Raw genomic sequence first — 12,476 nt, 5'->3', positions numbered from 1 at the left:
CGATTTTGATTTAACTTTAGATAAGGCGTTTCGGTGCTGGAGTATAACCTCAAGTCGTTAAGTAATTTAGGCAACATCCTTCTTTAACTCAAATTATTTGAGTGCTGCCCACTTTTAATAACGGCTCGAATTTATATGCGCTATAATATAGAATTCAGATACAGGATGGACCATTGATAACAGTCAATGCCAATTTTGGCCGGTACACCAGTTTTGCCCGAAACTTTCAAACACATCAATTTTAGTTTTTAGTGGTACATCTTAATTAAATAATATTATTTACGTAAATTCAACCCTGAAAATTACACCCTAAATTTTGACTTGTTATTTATTTTTTTAATTATAGCACTTATGCTCCTGTGCCAGATGCTACTTTCGGACACAAGCTATCCTCTACTACTATAACGCCTACATTTAAAACAGCGCTGCAAATCCATTTAAATCGAGATTTCTCTAGACCTACTGATCCGATTTGAAAAATAAAAACAGTACTGAATACAGAATGAACATTCTTTTGAAGCTATCTAACGTTGACCAACCCGTCCCATTTGAAATTTTTGGGGTGCAATTCATCCCCTTCTCAGAGTTAAAGTTACGCAAACTATGCGATCAAAAATGAGTTGCTATAGAGTCATCTTTGGAATTATTGTTTACATGGGAAATCGAACTTAACTTAAACTTTCAAAGGCGACTCGACCGCCACCGATGTTTGATCGCCCGTTATTATTGAATTTAGATATTCGCTTCAAAACTAAAATTGATCTGTTCCAGCGTTTCTGGCAAAACTGTCGTTAAGCGGCCAAAAGGTCCCCTGCAGAAGGTCTTAAGTTGTTCTATACTCCGGTATTTACTTTACGAATTAGGAAACTGCAGGAAAACCTAATTCGGAGGAGCTGACAGAATGCTCGAAACTGATCTAAGGAAATCCCCATCTCTGCCACAAATGAAAAATTCATCTCAGACCAGGTTCGAACACCCAACCTCCCGGCTTTGTAGCCCAACGCTCTACCACTGAGCCCCACTGTCGGTTATGTTACAAGGATATTCAATGCCTGAGAGCGAAATATGCGATGTAAGTAAATCATGTTTGGTACATTTTTCAGGTACCATGCTATGCACTTCTGCATTAAATTATTTTGTACCCAAACTCCGTCATAAAAACATTTAACCATTTTTATTAAACTAATTGATTAAGCATTTTATTATAACCACGCTAAAAAGACAAAAGAAACCATATCTAGACAATTCAATGATTATGTCTATATAGGTACTTCTAGTTCACATGCAGAACGTAGATAAAGAAAAATAATAGATACCTTTATTACTGTTTGCGGCCATATGATTCTTAGCTCTAATTTCAGGATGGGTGCTGTGTCAACCAAACTTCGCAATTCTACGTAAATTTACTGCACCGCTCTCACCTCTTTTCGTATATTTCTTGGGGTAGTTTTGGCAACGGGGCTTTGTATAATGCTTTCCCCAATTTTACTTGATATCTTCCCAACCCAAGCTGGTGTTAATAATTCTCAGGCGGGTAATAACAAAGCGTTGGATTAATCAAATGTTCATTTACGAATGGGAGGTTTTTTGATGCCGACAATGAAACCGAAGCACGTCTTCTTTATTACAGTGTTGCTTCTTTTTCGATGAATTTTGACACTAAACTTTTTCTATTCCACTCACCTTTATAATTCACTCGGCTCGTAATTATAGGACCAACCCCCTTTTTATACCGGGTGGTGACTTGCGTAACGCATCATAGGGATTTCAATGTAAAATTCATAACATGCGATTATTGGTTCTCCAAATTATTTTAGAGCAAAAATGTATTAAGGTTTTTTGTAGAAAAAAATTTTTTACGCCAATCAACCGTATTAGTTTTCAATTTTTTCCATAATAAAGACAGAACATTGGAAAAATAAAACCCCTTCTTATTCTTGCGATGCGAAAATTGGTACTTTTACCATAAAATGAATATAAACCGCAAATGCATAGCATATATCCTTCATTCCCCTTGTTATTCATACGCAGAACGATTCCTGTAACGTCTTTGAGTAGCTTACAATTTATTCCAACTTCCTGGTACCTTCATACTCCATAAAAAATATCTCTCTTTTATATCAAATTGCAACCTCTAACCCTAGTGGCTATCTGAATGTGATAGTAGGTATAATGATATATAAATAAAAAAGACCAGCGATTTGGATGAAATTCAATATTTATTTATTTATTTTTTTTTTTTAATTTATTTCATCCAAATCACTGGTCTTTTTTATTTAAATAAGAAATTCAAAATAGAAGAGTTCATCGACAAGAATAAGGATATAGGTGAATCAGAGCACCCGTCCCAGGCTTTTATCTTGGAATAGAGACGCCTTAGAGTTTTAGGAAAAAAATTTTCATTACCAAAGCCTACCTGAAGAATTTAATGGTAGTAGTCTCTATTTCCGGAATTAACCGGAAGTAGGCGTAACAGCACTCAACTTCAGAATTTCAAATGGAACCCTAGGTCTTGTGTGGTATCGTTGGATAGGTATTTTGAAAACAAACAACTTTTGTAGGAAACATTTTTTTTTGTAAAAAGTGTTATTTACGAAATAAATATTAATTAATATGTTCAAAATGTCTTCCATTTTGATTGATGCAGTTTTGTAGCCGAAGTCGGACGTTGTCGACTGCCCTAAGCACCTCATTTTCATTGAGCAAACGGCATGCGTTTCGAATTCTTTCCTTCATATTCTCCCTCGTGGTTGGGCGCTGTTGATAAACAATATCTTTGACTCGTCCCCAGAGGAAGAAGTCAAGTGGTGTCAGGTCAGGGGAACGAGCTGGCCAAGGAAACGGACCTCCTCTTCCCATCCAGCGATTAGGAAAGAGACGATTGGCAGTTTGGCGAGATACTCTCGAAAAATGTGCTGGGCAACCGTCTTGTTGCAGCCACATCTCTGCACGTATTGCAATTGGGACGTTGTCTAGAAGGTCATAGAGGATGTTCTCCAGAAAATCGTTGTACACGGCCCCGTTTAAATGGCCGTCAAAGAAATGCGGACCAATAATTCGGCCTCCTAAAATGCCGCACCAGGTATTAAGACTCCAAACATTCTGGTTATCCACTTCACGTAGCCAATGCGGGTTTTCACGAGACCAATAGTGAGCGTTGTGAATATTAACATCGCCACTGCTTTTAAACGTTGCTTCATCGGTCCAGAGAATTTTGTGATGGAAGTTTTGGTTTTGGTTCAATAACCATTCGCAAAAATCTAACCGTCTCTGAAAATCTTGTCCTCCAAGTGCCTGATGTAAATTAACATGATATGGATATAATTTGTTGCCATTTAAAATCCTCCAAGCTGTCATTTGACTCATCCCAGCGTCGATTGCAAGTCTCCTGGTTGAAACGTGTGGGTCCAGAGCAACAGCGGCAAGGATATCAGGCGCTCTTTCATCCTGTACATACCGTCCGATGCGCCGATTCTTATTGTGTTTCGGTTGTACCTCACCAGTCATCTTAACTCGATCAGCGAGGCGTTGAAACACTTTCCTCGACTGAACGGGTCGCTGAGGGTATCGCTCAGCGTATAATCTCTCAGCTGCTCTATAATTTTGACGACACTCACCCAACACCATCAGCATATCGAAACCTTCGCGGTTTGAAAATACCATGTTGTTACAATAAAAAACCCTTTGCACATGTGTGTATGGAAGAAAAATTTAAACAAATAATGTAAATTTAACATTAAAATGCAGGTGTAAAGTTACTATTACCTGTCGTAATAATGACAAAAAACTACGTTGCTATTTACACAAAACAATATCTGTCTTACCTTTTCAAACAAAAACACTTGAATTAAATCGCAGTAGCCGGGAACAGCAGGAATCATTTGGTTTTAAGTCAGCTTTTTTATTTATTTATTTTTATTTCGTAAATAACATATTTATTAATTTTATTTCGTAAATAACACTTTTTACAAAAAAAAATGTTTCCTACAAAAGTTGTTTGTTTTCAAAATACCTATCCAACGATACCACACAAGACCTAGGGTTCCATTTGAAATTCTGAAGTTGAGTGCTGTTACGCCTACTTCCGGTTAATTCCGGAAATAGAGACTACTACCATTAAATTCTTCAGGTAGGCTTTGGTAATGAAAATTTTTTTCCTAAAACTCTAAGGCGTCTCTATTCCAAGATAAAAGCCTGGGACGGGTGCTCTGATTCACCCTGTATATTTATATATAATGCGTGTAACATTAATCGTAACAAGCAGTACAGGTATTGCATCAATAAATATGAAAATGGTGCTGTTGGTCTCTTTTATTACCTATGTTCAGGTGCCGTTACTATAGTATAATATAGTAGCAATAATTATTAAGATATTTAGGCCTTTTCAGAGCCTTTTGTGGCTACACGAGCACTAGAAATCTCCTGTTCGCACTGTATTCGAGAAAATGAGTTGGATGAAGAACATATTACGTGCATATGGAATATGGAGACTTTTCCAGAAGACGATAAAGATTTTTCCATTTTCTACGCTTGTTTAATGCAAAGACTTGACATATTGACTAAAGGATTGGGAAATTAACGTCGATAATACTCGCTTGCCAAAGTACATAATCGCAAGGTTAAAGTTAGATGAAGGGGTTGAACTGGAAGACAAGATCCTGCAAGCTATGAGCCACTGCATTGCGGAGTCGCCAAAAGTTGAACCTATGCAATAAGGCGGCGCAATTGTGCTGCTGAATACTTTCATAAACACTAGAATACGGACAGTGCAATTTATTTTGTATTGAATACTGAAGTAATTCTTATAGATCAATTATAAAGAAATCGACAAATGTAGATATCTTTGTAAGAGACCATACAAACCATGTTCCAAATTAAGTCTGCACCTACTCCCCAACTTACGAGTTATTTTTATTATTATCAGAAACAGAATTTGAATGGGGGTTTACAGTATAGTTGAATTCCGCAGTTCTAATTTAATAAGCGTGTACCTGAAACCATAAAATATTTTTTTGGACAGTAAAAGTTTATTTAAAAATAGAGGCTGATTAGCAAAAAAATAATGAACATGTGCGGTTTTAAAGGTTTATTCAAAACGATATGATTGTGGCGGGTCTGTGACGTAATAAGCCCGACCAATCAGCTCCTAGAACCATTCAGATGACATAACGACTTGGCAATATTGTAGGAGAATGGCATTTATAACTTGCGTCATCTGTCATAGGCACTTGTCACTTTCGTGCTAGATCATAGCCGTCTATAATTACAAGCCATGCTGAGAAGTTTGGCAACGTTGTCCGAAAGTCAATCGGTGGGCCGATATAATTTTAATGGCGTCTTGTTGCTCTTGAAAAATTGCATTTTTCCTCTCTCCTGTGCTTCGCCTTGGTGGTTTTAATTTAATACAGAAGAAAGATACTTAAGCAGCTTACAATTGTACATATATTTTATTTATTTACAAAAGTAGATAATAACATTTTTATTTGACGTTAAAATTCGGAACGCTGTAAATTGGTAACTGCATCATAATGACGTGTTTTCCATCGAGATCTCCGAAATTGGTGAACTTCTGTCGAAAGAGGTCGAGATGAAGCACACGCTTAGGCACTTAATTTCGGCAAAAGGACAGTAAATCGCTGTGCATCAGCGAAGTTTTATCAACGACCAGGTGTGATTCGGAATGGCAGATTTTAAGCCAGTCGCTACTCCAGTGGGTCTATGTACGAAGCTTTTAAAGAGGGGAGCCCCGTAGACTTTAAATTCCCGTACCGTGTACTCCTGGGAATAAGTCGGAAGGTTCCTTCAGAAAATCGACTTGACATGTCCGTGCTAGAATATCTGAAATATCAACTAATAAAATAATTATTGTATTCTTTCACGATAAACACTTACCGTGCTTACGTACCACGTAGTGTGTAGGTCATATTTGAGCTTGTACAGGTACTTTGAACAAATACAAGTGCTTGTAAAGGGCCCACTAAGGAGTAGCCTGCTTTAGAGGTTATGACTTATGACAACAAATCGATATATTTCGTTTAGCAACTTACCTGAATAATAATTTCTGTTCATTCCGCACGGAGTAACACAAATTGTCGCAATCTCGCTTTGTTAAAACAGGTAAATAGGAATGTTACACCCAAAACACATAAAATACACCTGAAATCTGTCAAGTTGAATTAGGAAATCGGCCTACCATGCAGTGTTGCCATAATTCTCAGCACGGCTTGTAATTATAGACGGCTGTGGCTAGATGCAGTTAAACATCCCTCTCAAAACGTCAAATGTTACAAACGTCAGACCCTCGCGTAAGGTTGCCAGCTCACTTCTACGTGATGGGTTGTAGGTTTGTGACGTATTTAGTCTGAAGCGTTTCAAATTCGGACTAAAAACACAGCTTTTCAATAATTTATTTTGGGTTTATTTTACTCGAAAATAAAAATTGAGGACACACGGGTCTTTTTATTTTTAATGTACTTTGTGGATCAGAAATAAAAAATGAAGGCGGGATGACCCCATTACATACACGTTCAACCACTCGAAAAATAAGTTGCAGTACCAGCCTTTAAGGGGTTGTCAAAATTTGGTTTCCTACATTCTTACAGGGTAAAAGCATTGTAAATAATGTTAAGACGTTGGGATAACGTAGAGGTGACAACATGCTACTGTCGGTCGACGAAACAAACCCGATAGGTACATTTCCGCACATTTCAACCAATAGGTGTCAAAGATTGTATTGTTTGCACTAATTTTATTGTGAGATACATGTTCAAGAGTCCAGAATATTATATTTTCGATTTTTAATTATAAACATCAATCAGAATAAAGTTCACTTTTTGATTGTATTCAAGCTATTGATCGATAAAATCAGACAAAATACGCCCAATCAGTAATAACAAATTAAGGAGTGACGTAATAAAAGACTTTATTTATACATATCTAATAATTATAAAAATCGGGAAAACATCAATAAGGGATGCTAAGAAGAGTTACTTTCAGATTCTTGTAAACATTTTTGAACCATGACAACAGTATCAACAAATGTATCCCCTCTCAGGTTGAGCTGTTCACAATACGCTACCTTATCCAAAAAAATGTATTTCATAATCAAAATTATGATAGATTGTCCCGGTTTTTCATCTTCTATTGGCGCATTTCTTATCAAGTCTTTTAAAGCTTCAAAATTAATTCGTTCCTCGTCGACGTCGATCAACATGTGCTTTTTCCAGTTACAAAATATAACTTCTTTATCGAGCGTTAAACTTTTCGAAATAATAACTTCGTTACTAGCTGGCGGGAGTGTATCACACATAATGGGTTCTTCGGAATTGCATGTCTAAAATGTAAGGAGTTAGGTAAAATTTGGCGAGTAGTTTAAGTGGTACTTACTTGAAAAACCACCACAAGAGTTGCGACCAAAAAGGTTGTTTTAAACATCTTCGTATACATTAAACTATCTATTTCTGCGTGTCATCGGCTTATATTGGATTCCATATCTTAATGAAGTGCAGCAACGAGTTTTACAGGAAGTTGTTATGGTTCATTACACTCAATTTTTGTTCTTTGACCTGAAATTCTTTGTGAAACAGAAACGATAAGAGGTTTTGCAGGTGGCTAAGGGGGATGCAAATAAAACTCTTGAGCTATTCAACCCTAATCAAATTGTAGACATAATGAAATAATGATGCACCTACTCAAGCAATCTATGTGAATTTAGAGAGGTGCATTTGCTGTACTTGGGATCAGCAACCGTTTCATATTTATTAGCCTTCCCTAGCTAACAACGTTTTGATAAAGTTCACACTAATTTCAACATGGTATCTGACCTGTGATCGATAATTAGAAATACACAAAAAGGGAGATTAGAACGATTATGCCCGAAAACGAGAGAAAACATTAGTTACCTACTCTTTGTCGACAGTTGTACATGTTTGTAATCAGTTCGCATCGAAACGCGTTTTTGGCAGTTCAGAAAAATAGGGACGAAGAAAAATGTAGTACAATATTGGTTTAACCAGTTTTTGAAAATTGGGTAAGGGGTGTAAAAATTCGAGGTCATAAACATTATATGACAAGCTGGAGAAATCGTTTGGAAATCGTTACTAGCGGATTTTCGTGGTCGCCAAGTCCAGAGATATACCCTCAAAACTGCCCAGCAATACTGGAGTTGGAGCGCTACAGGATGCCGGGGGTGCAGTAGGGTGAAAAATTAACCGTTCCGAATTGCTCGGAAATCGTTACTGGGGTTTTTTTGTGTGTATTATTACAGAACAATAATTTTTCACTCCACTGCACTCCCGTCGCAACTTTGAACATCGCCAGGGAATGCAATCCCGCAGCAAAATCTCAATCCCGGTATTTGCGGGATCGTTAGATGTTAATCCCGCGGGATCCCGGTATTTGCGGGACCCCGCAAAATTTTAAATAAATTGCCAAATAAGTAATTTTGTGCGGTTAACTTCTGTATTTAAATAAATTGCTAATTATCACAATGTTCAACAGAAAAGTATCTTCAGCCTAACTTAAAACTCAAAAAAACCTTACCTGTAAAGCACAAAAAGTTTCACAAAAATCATAATAAATTTCTAACGAAAAAAAGTTTAACGATTATTTTGAAAATAACTTCTTCGTTATGCGTTTCATTAATAAAGTAAACAGAATCGTCCCGACGTCCCGTTGGTCGACAAATTCCTCAATCCCGCAAATCCCACGGGATCCCGCTCCATTTATGTGCGGTATCCCGATATCCCGGTATTGCATTCCCTAAGCATCGCCGAGCAATTTAAAGGGCGGATATGAACGCAACGAGCGCGAAAACCCCCAAATAATAATTTCCGGGCAATTTCCCGGCACTATTAATTTTTTACTCCAGTGACCGGTCGCCGCCAAATTTGAACCAAGGATTCTTCTACTAAAGGTGGTCGCTCGCGATATTTGGCTCCAAACGACTTCTTTTTGCGAAACTATAGAATCTTTAAAAGACAAAATTGTGGAAGTGTGTTTTAATATCCCCTGAGATACAATAGTCAAAGACACTATTATGATCGATTAGGTTACTACCTAGCAGTTAATTCTTTGGTTTCACCACTCATATTTATTAAAACGGCCCTGAGTTACGTGACGCTAATAAGTTCCCCACGTACGATCATGAAATTACTAACAAGGCTAGAGGGCACCTTCATCCGGTTTTTTCAACAATAAAAATTGCGGGACAATCCTAAATTCGTCAGTTCATTCCGTCGAAATGTGAGGTTATATTATATTACTCCGAATTGCATGATTACTATTAAGTTGGTTAAAGTGTGCGTAACATTAACATTCCTGAGTTCAATTTCTTGAGAGGTTATGTTATTTTTCCACGGTTTAATAAACATTACAGAATGTTGTACAACTAGACATGTGTTTCAAATTATTTATTTTTATGTTAATTTGCCTTTAATTTTGAGTGGGCGGGATTTCAGACAAGGCTGCTCTACCAACCCAACTCATTACACATTTACAAATGTCCATACCCGAACCCGGATTCGAACCAGGGAGCCTTAGCACCACAGTCCAGCTTTAACTGAACTGAGCCACACGGGCCGGCTTATACCACAATAGTACCTATTATAGTAAGTAGTTCGCTAGATGTTTTACATATTTCATGTGTAGGTACTTTATTTACAGATGGGCAGCAATTTATTCGCTTCCCCTCTCTAGGCTATAAGGCGGTGGATGCTAAGCAGCGATTGATACGACAAAGGCGTTTGAAGTTAAGCGCTGGTCTATGGAAGATGCGAAAGATGGTTCTTCCCCTTTCGAATGATTATGAGAAAGCGTTCGAAGTTAATCGGCGGTTGATACGAAAGAATTGGTGAATGGAACATGCAGGAGGTGTCCGGGTTTCCCTTCTCAGTTATCAATACGGAGAAGTCGATCTTTGCCAGATACAACATGAATCCTTCTCACGACATTCTTCCCTAAGGCATTCAAGTTTACACTGTATGCTTCCAAAAGTAGTCTAAAAGGAAGTCTCCCTTATTTGGTGTATAAGTCGAGCTATAAACCAAAAATTGTATTATATATTATTTAGTTCAATGTAGCAGATTTGCGACATGTTGTAGGCTAATTAAGCTGCGAGCATGACTGAATACCTATCTGTAAATTGCAAAATCCATCTTTAATAAACAAAAGTTGCTTCAGAGTTTAAATCATGCAACAATATTTGCACATACATATCGGACTATATTGCACAAAATGTAGTGTTTTTGCAAGTAATGAACTTGTATCTAAATGATAAATAAGGAGAACTTAATTAGTTTAACATTACATTTGAAAATCTCGAAAAATCTTAGTGCTGTTGGCCCTTGTGACTGATAAAGTAAAAAACAGGAAAACTGGTAACACAGACCGGTGGATAACTGATGACGTGCACACAAGTAACGAGCATTCGTATAGGTTGCAATTGCAATGGATCTTATTATTTAAATTCAAACTAAAAAAATTTGCTGTGGATAGCACACGTACCACCTACACACCTGCCCATGTGCATTCTGCCCAAAAGCTTTTCAGCTATTTCTTTCATGTCTAAGAATATGTGTACCAAGTTTAGTTCCAATCGGTTCACCCGTTTAGTCGGAAATGAGAGTACAGGCAGACAGACCGACATCGTCGAGATTTTGTTTCATTCCTGGTGCTTCAAAACATGTCTTTCCGTCAAAACGCGCGGGAAATAAAAAAACAACACCAATATTTCATTTATTAATTTTTTGTAAATGGGCGACACCCCTTATAAGGATAGTTAGTATGTCTTTGTAACTGTTACCCCTAATGGTGTTTTGCATGCACAAGAGTAACTATCTTTGTGTATGTAAATCTACCCACAAGGATTTACAATAATAATATTTAAACACACCTCTATTTGGGGTACAACAGGGTAGCCGCTTTTTCCGAGCCAACTTCACACCACTTTTGGAAGCACCAACGAAATGTTTGTGCCAATCGTAAGTGCTTCATTGTGCATGAAAAAGTGCACGTCCGCCCCATTTTGAGGTACAGGTACTCCTTTTTGAAAGAGTATAGTACTTGTCAGTTAAGAAACCCACCATCCTTACGCAAATTGTAGTGGTAGCTTTTTGAAAGAACGACGGAAAATCCCCCTTTCATGCAATATGCTCTTGCAAAGTTCGGTTTCCATCGTGGTATGGCAATTTGTCACCTGTTACCCGAAAACGTTCGAAACGATCAGGGAATTAACGATAATTGACGACTAGCCACAGAATCCTGGGAACGTTCCTAACCAAATTCTGGAAAGGGTCACGGCGGAGCAACGAAAATACAACGAGAGGTACGACAGGAAACATTACGAGCATGAAGGGTTTCGAGTAGGTGATATCGTGTATATGAGGGACCCACCAAAGCACACAGGAGAACCTGTAAAAACCCAACGTAAGTACAAGGAGTCATACGTAGTCGTAGTAGCCGAAGTCTTGGGAAACGACAGCAACCGAGTACGAAATATTGATGCAGAGGGCGTGCGAAACTTTTCAACGACAGCACATGTATCCCAGGTGAAGGTTTACCGAAACTCAGTAACCGACGACGATGATGGCACCGATTTTAAGGACGCGGGTGCCACGGAACGTTAGGGGGAGGCCACGCCCTTTGCAAGATTATTATGTCCCCTGTGACAGTACACAATCTTCCAAGAAGACGAAAGGTCAGAAGTGATCGATAGTTAAAAACTTTTAAAATTCACATTGAAATGGCGTTCGCGCATTTAACTATTCTATGGTTTTTGGTACATTTTGTGATGAGTTATAAGTGGGGGAAAAATATGGTTATCACGAGAGAGAATTTGTTCGTTTGCTTAGTTTTTCTGAATAAGAAAAATATATAAATGAACTGGTTGTTTATTTGTGGAAAATAACTAACATCGTGTACATATTTGAGTGTATATTATTGAACGTGAAAAATAGAACGATGCAACCTTCATTCTGTCAAGAATAAAGTATTTATTTGTTTAAGATTAAAAATCACTGTTTTGTCTTACAATTTCATGTTATTTTACCCTGGTTTGACTCCAATATGGCGGACGATTCAGCTAGTCTTTATACCGTAGCTGTAATCATGAGTAAAACTATTTTCCGATTAGGGAAGTAGCGGAAATAGTACATTGAAATACAAGTGCAGAAACGGTATTATTGAAAAACGAGTATAAATGTAGGAACACGAGCGCCAGCGAGTGTTCCTATTATACGAGTTTTTCAATGACCGTTTCGGCATGCGTGTTTCATACTATTTTTTCTACGAAAGTGAAAAATTCTTCTCTAGAAATTAGAAATTTCAACTAGCCAAATAACGACAAAAAATCGTATAGTCTGATCGTAGTTGGATGTTTCAATTGTAAATGATCCAGTAAGCCGGTTGCCATGACAAAACATAATTGTTTGAAAAATCGTAAATTTAAGTCAAACAATTTGTGGCGTAGTGAAGAAGTG

General features: G+C 37.6%; 2 protein-coding genes across 3 annotated transcripts in view; one reads left to right on the top strand and one right to left on the bottom strand.

The window, feature by feature from the left end:
- The window catches only part of LOC116169370 (transient receptor potential-gamma protein), a 433,246-nt gene that overhangs the window by 192,171 nt on the left and 228,599 nt on the right, over nucleotides 1-12,476 (top strand). The window lies entirely within an intron of this gene.
- LOC116169393 lies at nucleotides 6,906-7,527 on the bottom strand. Its single transcript, XM_031485480.1, has 2 exons — nucleotides 7,387-7,527; nucleotides 6,906-7,333 (listed from the first exon to the last, which is right to left on the bottom strand). Exons 1-2 carry the CDS (start codon nucleotides 7,444-7,446, stop codon nucleotides 6,977-6,979), a joined length of 417 nt encoding a protein of 138 aa, XP_031341340.1. The 5' UTR covers nucleotides 7,447-7,527; the 3' UTR covers nucleotides 6,906-6,976.

This window comes from Photinus pyralis, unplaced genomic scaffold (genome assembly GCF_008802855.1).
Source record: "Photinus pyralis isolate 1611_PpyrPB1 unplaced genomic scaffold, Ppyr1.3 Ppyr1.4_LG4, whole genome shotgun sequence".
Classification (NCBI taxonomy): domain Eukaryota; kingdom Metazoa; phylum Arthropoda; class Insecta; order Coleoptera; family Lampyridae; genus Photinus; species Photinus pyralis.
This window is presented reverse-complemented; position numbering and strand designations above follow the sequence as displayed.